Source organism: Hyperoodon ampullatus (assembly GCF_949752795.1).
Source record: "Hyperoodon ampullatus genome assembly, chromosome: 8".
Lineage (NCBI taxonomy): Eukaryota > Metazoa > Chordata > Mammalia > Artiodactyla > Ziphiidae > Hyperoodon > Hyperoodon ampullatus.
The window spans coordinates 91,933,650-91,945,864 of record NC_136921.1 but is presented as its reverse complement, the minus strand read 5'-3'; the positions used below and the strand labels follow the sequence as shown (position 1 = coordinate 91,945,864).

Genomic DNA, 12,215 nt, shown 5'->3' with positions numbered 1-12,215 from the left:
TGCAAGATGACAGACTTTAACTGAACCAAACTGGTTCAGGTAAAAGGTCTAACTACCCCAATTAAAAGGTAGAGACTGTCATGTTAGATAAAAAGGAAAGACCCAATTGTATGCTGTCTATAAGAAAAACACTTTAAATATAAAAATATAAATTAGTAAAAAATTTAAAAATGGAAAAAGGAAAAAGATATACCATGCTAACAACAGTCAAAATAAAACTGGAATGGCTGTTTTAACATCAGATGAAGTAGATTTCAGAGCAAAAAATACTATCAGGAAGAAGGAAGGTCATTTCACAGTAACAAAATTATTCATTAGTCAAGAAGCAATAACAATCCTCAGTATTTATTCCCCCAATAACAGAGCTTTAAATATATGAAGTGAAAACTGATAGAACTGCAAGAAGAAATAGATCTATAATAGTTGGAGACTGTAATTCCCTTCTGTCAATAATTGATAGAACAAGTAGACAGAAATTTTTTTAAATACAGAAGACCTGAACAACACTATAAATCAATTTGACCTAACAGACATGTATAGACCACTCCAACCAACAGCAGCAGAGGACAAATTCTTTTCAAGTGTACATGGAACATTTACAAGACAGACCATACTGTAGGCCATAAAACAAATATCAATTAATTTGATAGGATTTAAGTCATAAAGAATGTTTTCTGAACACAATGGAATTAACATAGAAATCAGTAACAGAAAGATGTTTAGAAAAATCCCCCAATAAGTGGAAATGAAACAACAACTTATAAGTACCTATAGATCAAAGAAAGAATCAAAAGGGAAGTAGAAAATATTTTGAAATTAATGAAATTGAGCAGACATATCAAAATTTGTAGGATACCACTAAAGCAGTAGTTGGAGAAAATTTATAGTACTGAAAGCCTATGTTAAAGAAGAAGAAAGGCCTCAAATAAATCACCTCATCTTCCACCTTAAGACACAAAAAAGCATTTGACAAAATCCAAAATCCACTCCTAATAAAAACACTCTACAAACTAAGATAAAAGGAACTTCTTCAACCTCCCTATACATTAAGTATTAACATCATACCTAATGGTGAAGAACTGAATGCATCTCTCTTAAATCACGAACAAGATAAGGGTGTCTACTTTCACTTTTCAACAGTGCATTAGAGGTTCTAGTCAGTGCAATCAGGTAAGAACAAGAAATAAAGGCATACTGATTGGAAAGGAAGAAGTAAAATTGTCTTTATTCACAAAAAACATGATCATAAATGTAGTAAATCTAATGGGAGCTAAAACTTTTAAAACTAATTAGTGAATTTAGTAAGATTGCTAGATATAAGAGCTATACACAAAAATCAATTTTATTTCTATATACTAATAAAGAACACTCAGAAATTGAAAACTTTTTAAAATACCATTTATAAAAATATATAATACTTAATGACAAATCTATTAAAAATATGAAATATTTGTACACTAAAAACCACAAGACACAGCTGAGAGAAATTAACAGACCTTAAAAAAACTAAAGTTATACCATGTTCATGGGTCAGAAGATTCAATATTAAGATGTCAGTTCTCCCCAAATTGATGTATAGAGTTGATGCAGTCCCAATCAAAACCCCAACAGGTTACTTTTTTAAATAGAAATTGACAAGGTGATTATAAATATCATATAGAAATACAAAGAACCCAGAATCACCAAGACAACTTTGAAAAAGATTTATGATAAAGCCACAAGAATCCAAATAGTGTGGTACTGGCATAAAGATATACAACAGATCAATGGAACAAAATAGAGTCCAGACTAGATGCACGTTATTATATATTACATATTATATAAAAATGACAACAAACATGTTTTATGATGGTGCAAAGTCAATTCAGTGAAGCAAGGATAGTCTTTTCAACAAATGGTGCTGGAACAACTGATTATCCATACACAAAAAAAATGAACTTCAACCTATCCCTCATGCCATACATGAACATTAACTCAAAATCTTCAAAACTCATCAGACTTGAATAGAAACTAAAAACTATGAAACTTAAATGGGAGAATATCTTTGTAACCTCAGGTGAAGCAAAAGTTTCTAGATATGACAGTAGAAGCATGATATATAAAGTAAAAAATTAAGTACGCTGTACTTCATCAAAATTAAAAACCATCTACTCTTCAAAAGACTCTATTAAGAGAATGAAAAGACAAGCCACAGACTGGGAGAAAATATTTGCAAAGTATATATCTGGAAAAGAACTTATGTCCAGAATATGTTAAAAAAAAAAATTCTCAAAACCCAACAAAAAGAAAACAATCCAATTAAAAAATTGGGCAAACAACTTGAAGAGACACTTCACCAAAGAAAATATATGGATGGCAAATAGCGCTTGAAAAGATCTCCAACATCATTAGTCATTAGAGAAATGCAAATTAAAACCACAATAAGATACCATAACAAACCTACTAGAACAACTAAACTTTAAAAGACTAACAATAACAAATATTGGCAAGGATGTAGATAAGCTCATACAGTGCTAGCGTGAATATCAAATGATGCAATCACTCTGGGAAAAAGTTTGGTGGTTTTTCAAAAAGGTAAATATATATCTACCAAATGATTTAGCCATTTCATTTCTAGATACTTACCGAAGAGAAAGGAAGGTATATGTCCAAACAAAGACTTACACGTGAATGTTCAAAGCAGCTTTATTTGTAATAGCCCAAAACTGGAAATAATCCAAGCATTCAACAAATGAATGGATAAACAAACAGTGGTATATCTATACAACTGAATACTATTGAGCAACAAAAAGGAATAAAATAATGATACATGCAACAATATGCATGAATCTCAAAATAATTATGCCTAGTGAAAGAAGCCAACCCTCGCCCCACCCTTGTAAAAAAAAGAGTATGTGATTTCCTTTTAATAAAACTGTAGGACATTCAAACAAATCTACAGTGACAGAAAGCATATCAGTGATTGCCAGGGACATGGAAAAGGTGGGATGGAGAGAATTATAAAGAGGCCAAGAGGAAACTTTTGGGATTGGTGCATGTGTTCTATTATCTTGATCGTGGTGATGGTTTCATGGTTGTATTCATATACCAAACCTTATCAAGTTGTGCACTTTAAATGACTGCAGTTTACAATATTGTATGACAGTTATATCTCAATGAAACTATTATAAACAAAACAAAAGCAGGGACTTCCCTGGTGGTCCAGTGGCTAAGAATCCGCCTTCCAATGCAGGGGACGTGGATTTGATCCCTGGTGGGGGAACTAAGATCCCACATGCTGTGGGTCAACTAAGCCCCTGCACTGCAACTACTGAGCCCATGCGCTGCAACTACTGAGCCCATGCGCTCTGAAGCCCACGTGCCACAACTAGAGAGCTTGCATGCTGCAACTACTGAGCCCACGCACTCTAGAGCCTGAGCGTCACAACTGGAGAGAAGCCCATGCACTGCAACAAACAGCCCGCATGCTGCAACTAAGACCCAGTGCAGTCACATAAATAAATATTTTTTAAAATAAAAAGACCCTTTAGAAATACTAAAAAGAAAAAAAAAAAGACTCAGGATTTTGGCTCAAGCTGCCCAAAGAACTGAATTTCTACCAACTGGGAATGAGAAGGCTGCAGAATAAGCAAACTGTGGAGGAAAATTGAAATTCAATTTTTTAAAATGTTAAGTTTGAAATGGGTATTAGATATACAAGTGGAGACGTCAACTAGGCAAGTGGATATGCAAGTTTAGAGTTCAAGAAAGGAGTCTGAGGTGATACAAATTTAGGAGTCTTTGGCATACAGAAGAAATATTTAAAGTCAGCTGTGTCTGAATGAAGCAGATAGTACTCAATAAAAATTAGTGGAATGAATAAAAGTTCTAAGTACTTTACATTATTAACTTATTTCATCCTAACAAAAACTTTATGAAGTAGGTATTATCTCCATTTTATAGATAAAGAAACTGAGGCATTGAGAAATGCATCCCTAGTGGGGGGAAAACATAAGTCACATATCCCCAGACTATTAACTAATGAAATTAAGTAGCCAAAGATTTAATAAACCTAGAAACAAATTCCCAAATCCAAAGTTAACATTTAACGACCTCCCTTAAATTTCATACATATTAAAAAATGTAATCTACAAGTTAAAAAGATGAAAATTTGTGCTACCCAACTAATATATTTGTGTCATTTTAAAACTTCTAGAATGAAAAAGCAGGAAGTTTTAAGTTGGTTACCTCAGCTGAAGAAGAAACTGAAGAATACAGAAGCATAATGAGGAAGAACTTGAACTGGGATTAACACAGCTGTAGAAACTATATTAGAGTCTACTAGAGGCAAAAAGAAATGTTCTATATTGGCATTTAGGGAAATAAACTAGTAGGTAAAATATCAGAAGTTCCTAGTCTAGGAAAATGTCATTTAAATTTCAAGGAAATATGTTCCTTGAATTTTAATTCTAACCTTTAAAAAAAAAACTTGGAAAGGTTAAAATACTACATCAAATGCTATAATAAAGGATATAAAATTATAGACATGAAAGGCCATCCTTTGTTATAAAAAAAATCACTGTGTTGATAATGCCTCTCAGCATAACAGAAGACTAATACAGGCCTTTTTACAGGTTTTTTTCATTAAATACTATTATTCAACCCACAAAGTTCATTATAAACTATAATAATTAACAAACCTAATTACCCTGAATTATATAAAACCTTGACTTACTGAAGATCTTTAATGCCTCAATGAATATGTTCAATTTTATTCTAGTTCTCTGTATCTTAGTGCATTAAATCAAAAATAAAGATAAAAGTTTAATAATGTTTTTCAAAACCTTTCATCCAGAATTGGTCACCAGCATACTAACTTCATTCAACTCTTTCCCATGAAATATGGAAAAAGACAATAAAAAAAAGATCAACAAGCATGTCACATTTCTCTCTGTGTTGTTAAAAGGTAGGAAGAAGAAGAAAAAAAAAAGGTAGGAAAGAGGGGTCTCTGTAACCCAAATTGAACAAAATGGTCAGTTCATCACCAGCGAACTAGACTTTCTAACTTTTGTTTACAAAAGCTGAGTTACAGTCATCTTGACCATATTTGAAAGGGCTGAAGAAACCAATACATTTTAATAATTACCGGCTTAAAATCCATGAAGAGAACCTCAAGTTTCCTAAAGTTCATTAGGATCCCAAAAAGTGCTATAAGGACTCCAGTAGTTCTACCTATTCATGAGATGAGCAGTTTTCAATAAAATTATGCTTTGAAAATTTCAATGAATAGCAAATACCAACATCTACCCAAATTGATCAAATTTATCATTAATTTCTGAGAATTCTGTGTCCAACTTGTTCTGTTTCCCTCCATTCTTACGACTTTGTTTCAAGTCACCATCAGCTCTTGTCCAAATTATTGCAGCAGCCACTTAATCCACCTTTACGTGCCCATCCATCCTCCACACAGTAGCTCACGAAAACTAAGTACAAAGGTAAAGTTCAAACTTTTGGGGCTTTATGATCTGACCTCTTCATGTTTTCCTGGCTTCACCCTTTACCACTACTATACGTACACTCATCCAAAATACAAACACCAAAAATATGTGTTCTCCCATATACACAGACTAGATCTCAGCCATATTCAGCTATCTGCAGATCACCCAAAGCAACAGCTGCCTGTAAATCTTCCACACATGCTGCTTCCCCTGACTGGATTGTTCTCCCCAACCCCATTTCCTTTTCACTCTCACTCATCCTAATTTAATCCTCATTTTAAATGCCGAGTCCTCTGTGATACCATCTTTGTTCAACTCCTTCTCTTCGAACCCCATTTGATGAGCCTTAACACCCCACATTTAGCCTTCACCTAGCAATTCTCACTGAGCCATACTGTCTATTTACCTAACTTTCTGTCATAATATAACGTAAGCTTTCATAGGATAGGGGATGGGTGTCTTATTCACTACTGTGTTCATAGCATCTAGCTCAATATCTGACCCACAACAGAAACCGAACAAGCTTGTTCAGTGAATATATCGTGAAAAGTACTTTATTCATAGAGGGGATACACAGCAGTTTTGAAAATTTTAAATAACATACCTGTCTTTCCAACTCTTGTCCTGTTATGCCAGCCTCTACATGAGCTGTCAGATTGTTCTCATCAACCCAGAGGATTCGATTCTGTTGCAAAAGAAGAAAGAAGTCTCATCTCCAGGAACAGACATTCTCAGGAAACATAACTTCCTAACTGAAAGCACTAAGTGACAAGATAGAAATTAAGCAAGTAGGGTTACCCACACTAGAAATTAAGCAAGTAGGGTTACCCACACTAGAAAGCTCCACTTGTTCCTGACTATACAACATGACAGACATAGTAACACAGGCAGTATATTGCACAGGAGTTGGTTTAAAACATAGACATTCAGAAAGTGAGGAAGAGGGTTTCAGATAAAATGAGACTAAAAGAAACCACCAAAAGCTAATGCGGGCCTTGTCTGAATCCCCGTTTGAACAATGAAATTAATTATAAAATAAAGACAATTTTGAGACAACTGGAAAATGAATGTGGACTGGATATTAAATGATATAAGGAATTACTTTTAATTTTGCCAGAAGTGATAATAATATAGTGAGAAAATGTCCTTTTTAAAAGAAATACACAGAAATATTTGGTGTCAAGTAGCATACTATCAGGATTTGCTTTAGAAATAGTAGAGGAAAAAAGATAAAGCCAATATATCTAAATAATTATTTAATCTAGAGACTAGAAATACTATTCTCTCTACTTTGATGCTTATCTTTGTTAAAGGAGGCAAGAATATACAATGGAGAAAGACAGCCTCTTCAATAAGTGGTGCAGGGAAAACTGGACAGCTACATGTAAAAGAATGAAATTCGAACACTCCCTAACACCATACACAAAAATAAACTCAAAATGGATTAAAGACCTAAATGTAAGGCCAGACACTATCAAACTCTTAGAGGACAACATAGGCAGAACACTCTATGACATAAATCACAGCAAGATCCTTTTTGACCCACCTCCTAGAGAAATGGAAATAAAGACAAAAATAAACACATGGGACCTAATGAAACTTCAAAGCTTTTGCACAGCAAAGGAAACCATAAACAAGACCAAAAGACAACCCTCAGAATGGGAGAAAGTATTTGCAAATGAAGCAACTGACAAAGGATTAATCTCCAAAATTTATAAGCAGCTCATGCAGCTCAATAACAAAAAAACAAACAACCCAATCCAAAAATGGGCAGAAGACCTAAATAGACATTTCTCCACAGAAGATATACAGACTGCCAACAAACACATGAAAGGATGCTCAACATCTTTACTAATTAGAGAAATGCAAATCAAAACTACAATGAGATATCATCTCACACCAGTCAGAATGGCCATCATCAAAAAATCTAGAAACAATAAATGCTGGAGAGGGTGTGGAAAAAAGGGAACACTCTTGCACTGCTGGTGGGAATGTGAATTGGTACAGCCACTATGGAGAACGGTATGGAGGTTCCTTAAAAAACTACAAATAGAACTACCATATGACCCTGCAATCCCACTACTGGGCATATACCCTGAGAAAACCATAATTCAAAAAGAGACATGTACCAAAATGTTCATAGCAGCCCTATTTACAATAGCCCGGAGATGGAAACAACCTAAGTGTCCATCATTGGATGAATGGGTAAAGAAGATGTGGCACATACATACAATGGAATATTACTCAGCCATAAAAAGAAATGAAATTGAACTATTTGTAATGAGGTGGATGGACCTAGAGTCTGTCATACAGAGTGAAGTAAGTCAGAAAGAGAAAGACAAATACTGTATGCTGACACATATATATGGAATTTAAGAAAAAAAAGGTCATGAAGAACATAGGGGTAAGACAGGAATAAAGACACAGACCTACTAGAGAATGGACTTGAGGATATGGGGAGGGGGAACGGTAAGCTGTGACAAAGTGAAAGAGCGGCATGGACATATATACACTACCAAACGTAAGGTAGATAGCTAGTGGGAAGCAGCCGCATAGCACAGGGAGATCAGCTCGGTGCTTTGTGACCGCCTGGAGGGGTGGGATAGGGAGGGTGGGAGGGAGACGCAAAAGGGAGGGGATATGGGAACATATGTATACATATAACTGATTAAATTTGTGATAAAGCAAAAAAAAAAAATAAAAAAAATAAAAAAATAAAAATAAAATAAAAGGATCACTCTTGTTGATCTCTTCAGATTTAGACTATTAGTGAGCAAAGGGAGAAGCAGAAACCCAGACAAGAAGTTAAATTGCTCTCATCAAGGCAATGGTGTTTCAGAAGAGGAGCTGTACATGTGGCCACCTAGACGGGTGGGATAGGGAGGGTGGGAGAGAGGGAAGAGATATGGGAACATATGTGTATGTATAACTGATTCACTTTGTGATAAAGCAGAAACTGACACACCATTGAAAAAAAAAAAAAAAAAAAGAAAAACTTCAATGAAATAATAATAAATATTAAATTTTTAATTATAATAAAAGATTATATAAACAGGAATATTGTTGACTATACAAAGATTAAGTTCATACCCAAACTAAAACCTTAACATAGCACAATGGCCAACTCTTGGACCATAATGAACCAAAATTTCACAAAATAATCCTAAAGTTTATTAGCACCTTTATTAATTTTAAGTTAATTTTAAAATTAATTAGCTCTTCTATTCTTCCAAAAGCAAAAATGCAATAGCATTAGTAAAAATTTGGGGAACAACTAAGTTTTGATGATTCAAATTAACATTAACAAATATTATTTGTTTTTTAACAATACAAATCAGGTCATCTATTGTATCACTATTCCAATCCATGCTTCTCAAATTGTCAATTTCACATGTCAATTTGGTAGAATCCATCAAGATATATGACTTAGAGTAAGAGTGAACTTAGCTTTTAGAGGTCTGAAGACAAAGGTAAAATATAATGATGAAAAAATTTTAAACAAAATGGACAATATAACTTTTTAAAAATAACTAAGACTGAGCCATAAAGACAACTTTTAAAACCAAACACTATCTTCAAATACATCTTAAATTATCATATACCATTTGTGAAGTGTCCAAAGAAATTATTGTTCTTGTCTCATCTGCAGGACACATGAGGCCATATGAAACACTTGTTCCTCCTGCCAAAATAGGAAACAACAACTATGCTTAAATTTTAGCTACATTTCTAGGGTAAATCCCTAAGACAAAGTATACAGATAGGCCCTCTAGGAAATAATACCTATTTCTACTTGGCAAAATGTAATTTGCAAATGCTAACACACTATAAGCAAACTCACCTTAATTTCATGGTGCATGCCAAAATGAAGAAATATTATGGAGCTGAAAGTAATGGGATATGGCTCCATCCCCCGGGCACACTCAAGTGAAGCCCCTAGCAATTTGTGGAACTCCAAAAACATGATTAGAAAAGTTCTAAGCTAATGATTACTGTGGAGAGATAGCGTAAAAGAAAAAATACCCATCCTATACAACTAGAGACACCATTATCTCCTTTCTGCCATATTTATGAGATTCACTTATCATTTAAAATATTATCTTATACTCCCATGCAAAAAGACTTTAATAAATTAGAATATAAAGTTAAAACTGCCCAGATTATATGATATTCAAAAACAAATTTATATGTTCTTTGGTGAAAAAGTGATTTTAATATAGAATAATTAATACATAGAAGAATTTAAACAATGTACTCCTACTTAACATTTGTTGTCAAAGGAAAAATGCTTTCTTGATAACAATACGGAACAATACGGTGTTCTCAGTTCTTAACCAGATCTGTACCATCATATAGCAGAATAAAGTTTGAATTGGTACTTTCATATCTTTTGGACAGAATATAAGTGGAAGTCACCTTGATGCAAGTACAGGGGGTATTGATCTACACGGTGAAACAATGTTAACATGTCTGTGATTAGTAACCACTATTTCTTGTCAAAGTCATTTGAAATCAGAAAAATATTTCATTAAAAGTGGCAGTGTAGGGCTTCCCTGGGGGCGCAGTGGTTGAGAGTCCGCCTGCCGATGCAGGGGACACGGGTTCGTACCCCGGTCTGGGAAGATCCCACATGCCGCGGAGCGGCTGGGCCCGTGAGCCATGGCCACTGAGCCTGCGCGTCCGGAGCCTGTGCTCCGCAACGGGAGAGGCCACAACAGTGAGACGCCCACGTACCGCAAAAAAAAAAAAAAAAAAAAAAAAGTGGCAGTGTAATGCCTTTTTTGCATGAATTCAACGGAAAGTATCAGCTGAAGAAGGTATCTGGAACTTCTGATTTGCAGAGGTTCCATTTCCATTCCATCAATGCCAATTCAGTCAGTGAAGGCAATTTCCTTTGGCTTGTGTAAGCTGTTAAAATGATGGGATTGGTGAATGATCAAGAGAGATTAAATTTGTCTTAAAATGTAAAATAATGTTAGTTTTCAGTATTAAAAGATATTACTGATTTGGTTATCACTGTCCTAGTTGCATATCCCTTCTTCTCAAAGATTTATGTTGGGTATAGTTAGCCTTTGAAAAATAATATTCTCTCTATTAAGATAAAGGTTAGAAAGTAATTACTAAAGCAGGAACATTTTCTTATTTAGGCAGTAAGTCACAGCTTCAATTAGTATCCACATGGGAAAGAAGCCATGAACTAAGGGTAAATCATGTCTCAAACAGTTCAGGTAGATCTACTCAGAACAGTAATAAACCAGCATAACCAATAAACACCATAAACCAATTTTTCAAGATAACCATTTCATAATTATAAGAATGTTTTCAGTGGGATGGCACAAATATTTAAAATAGAACAAATTTACATCACATTAAAATTCAAAACACACAATACCTACCACCAATTGGTATGATACAAAGGTTATATTTGCACGCTAGATTCACAATCTTAACTACATCATCATGACACGCTGTTGAAAAAAGGGAAAATAAATTAATCACAAGGACATGAACAAAATCTGGGTAACCCTGCAAAACAAGGGTCTATAGAGTTCTTTAGTGTCTAAACTTTTCCTTCATTTATTCACTCATTAACACATTAAATCACTATATTTTTAAAAAAACTTTTTTATCTTTAACTTTTCATTTTTAAATAATTTTATACTTACAAAAAAGTTGCAAAAATGGTACAAAGATTTCCTTCACCCAGTAGCTGCAAATACTAACACCTTATATAACTATAAAAACTATAAAAACCAAGCAATTGACACTGATACAATACTATTAACTAATCAAGAGACCTTTTTCAAAATTTGCCAGCTGTTCCACTATGTCCTCTTTTATGGACCAGGATCACACACTGCATTTTAGTTGTCACATCTCCTTAGTCTTCTTTACTCTGAAATAGTTCCTCAGTCTACTTTGACCTTGACACTTTTGAAGAGCACTGGTCAGTTATTTCATATAATGTCCCTCAATTTGGGTTTGCTTATTTCCTTAGGATTAAATGCAGTTTATACATTTTGGCAGGAATTCCACAGAAGTGATGCTGTGCCTTTCTCAGTGCATTGTATCTGGAGGCACATGATGTACATAAGTCTCACTGCTGGTAATGTTAACTTTCATCATTTAGTAATACAGTACAGTAGTCCCTCAGTATCCACAGGGGATAGGTTCCAGGACCCCTACAGACACCAAAATCTGGGAAGCTCAGGTCCCTTAAAGAAAATGACATACATACAGAGTGAAGTAAGTCAGAAAGAGAAAAACAAATACTGTATGCTAACACATATATATGGAATCTAAGAAAAAAAAAATGGTCATGAAGAACCTAGGGGCAAGATGGGAATAAAGACACAGACCTACTAGAGAATGGACTTGAGGATATGGGGAGGGGGAAGGGTAAGCTGTGACAAAGTGAGAGAGTGGCATGGACATATATACACTACCAAATGTAAAATAGATAGCTAGTGGGAAGCAGCCGCATAGCACAGGGAGATCAGCTCGGTGCTTTGTGTCCACCTAGAGGGGTGGGATAGGGAGGGTGGGAGGGAGAGAGATGCAAGAGGGAAGAGATATGGGAACATATGTATATGTATAACTGATTCACTTTCTTATAAAGCAGAAATTAACACACCATTGTAAGCAATTATACTCCAATAAAGATGTTAAAAAAAAAGAAAATGACATAGTATTTGCACATAACCTAGAGCACATCCTTCTGTATACTTTAAATCATCT

The 12,215-nt window shown here is 34.5% G+C and overlaps 1 protein-coding gene across 1 annotated transcript in view; it reads right to left on the bottom strand.

The window, feature by feature from the left end:
• The window catches only part of AGPS (alkylglycerone phosphate synthase), a gene marked incomplete at both ends in the record, with an annotated part of 139,643 nt that overhangs the window by 74,869 nt on the left and 52,559 nt on the right, over positions 1-12,215 (bottom strand). Inside the window, 3 exons of the mRNA XM_079710107.1 lie at positions 6,082-6,162; positions 9,080-9,159; positions 10,874-10,945. Of these exons, the coding sequence (XP_079566233.1) occupies positions 6,082-6,162; positions 9,080-9,159; positions 10,874-10,945 (233 nt within the window). The remainder of the gene's footprint in view (positions 1-6,081; positions 6,163-9,079; positions 9,160-10,873; positions 10,946-12,215) is intronic.